Below are 399 nucleotides of genomic sequence, written 5' to 3'. Positions count from 1 at the left end.
AGTTAGGTTGTAAAAGACGTAGGTAAAACAGCGGTGCAGATGCAGAGTCAGCGTTCACAAGAAGACGTTTTCTGAAGAAGAGTTTTAATGTGGCGCCGCAAACTTCATGATCCTTGTTCTGAAATGATCTTTTCCTGTTTGCTGTTTATTTTGAAAGGCCCAACAGGAAGTGCTTCACCTGTCCTCCACCTGCTTTGACTCTGCTCTCTGACCCTGCAGCTCCGGCAGTCGGGATGAATTCAGGATTTGTGGATGGAAGACAGAGGGGGGGGATGAACAGCACGGCCCCGGGGTTACGGTTGGTGTGTGGCACCGTGTTCTTTGACTGGTTGAGTTGGGTCTGACTTGTCTGTCTGTGTTGGGGGCCCCGGCGGCTCCTCGTTCTGTGTTGGGGGCCCC

The 399-nt window shown here is 52.4% G+C and overlaps 1 protein-coding gene across 1 annotated transcript in view; it reads left to right on the top strand.

Annotated features, from left to right (window-relative positions):
* The first annotated feature begins 228 nt into the window (after positions 1-228).
* The window catches only part of gje1 (gap junction protein epsilon 1), a 4,208-nt gene continuing 4,037 nt past the window's right edge, over positions 229-399 (top strand). The window contains exon 1 of the mRNA XM_037686022.1: positions 229-302. Coding sequence (XP_037541950.1) covers positions 234-302 — 69 coding nt within the window. The 5' untranslated portion in view covers positions 229-233. The remainder of the gene's footprint in view (positions 303-399) is intronic.

The sequence above is a fragment of the Nematolebias whitei genome, chromosome 12 (genome assembly GCF_014905685.2).
Source record: "Nematolebias whitei isolate Nwh7 chromosome 12, NemWhi1, whole genome shotgun sequence".
NCBI lineage: Eukaryota > Metazoa > Chordata > Actinopteri > Cyprinodontiformes > Rivulidae > Nematolebias > Nematolebias whitei.
Note: the sequence above shows the minus strand (reverse complement) of the source record. Positions and strands in the feature narration are given on the sequence as shown.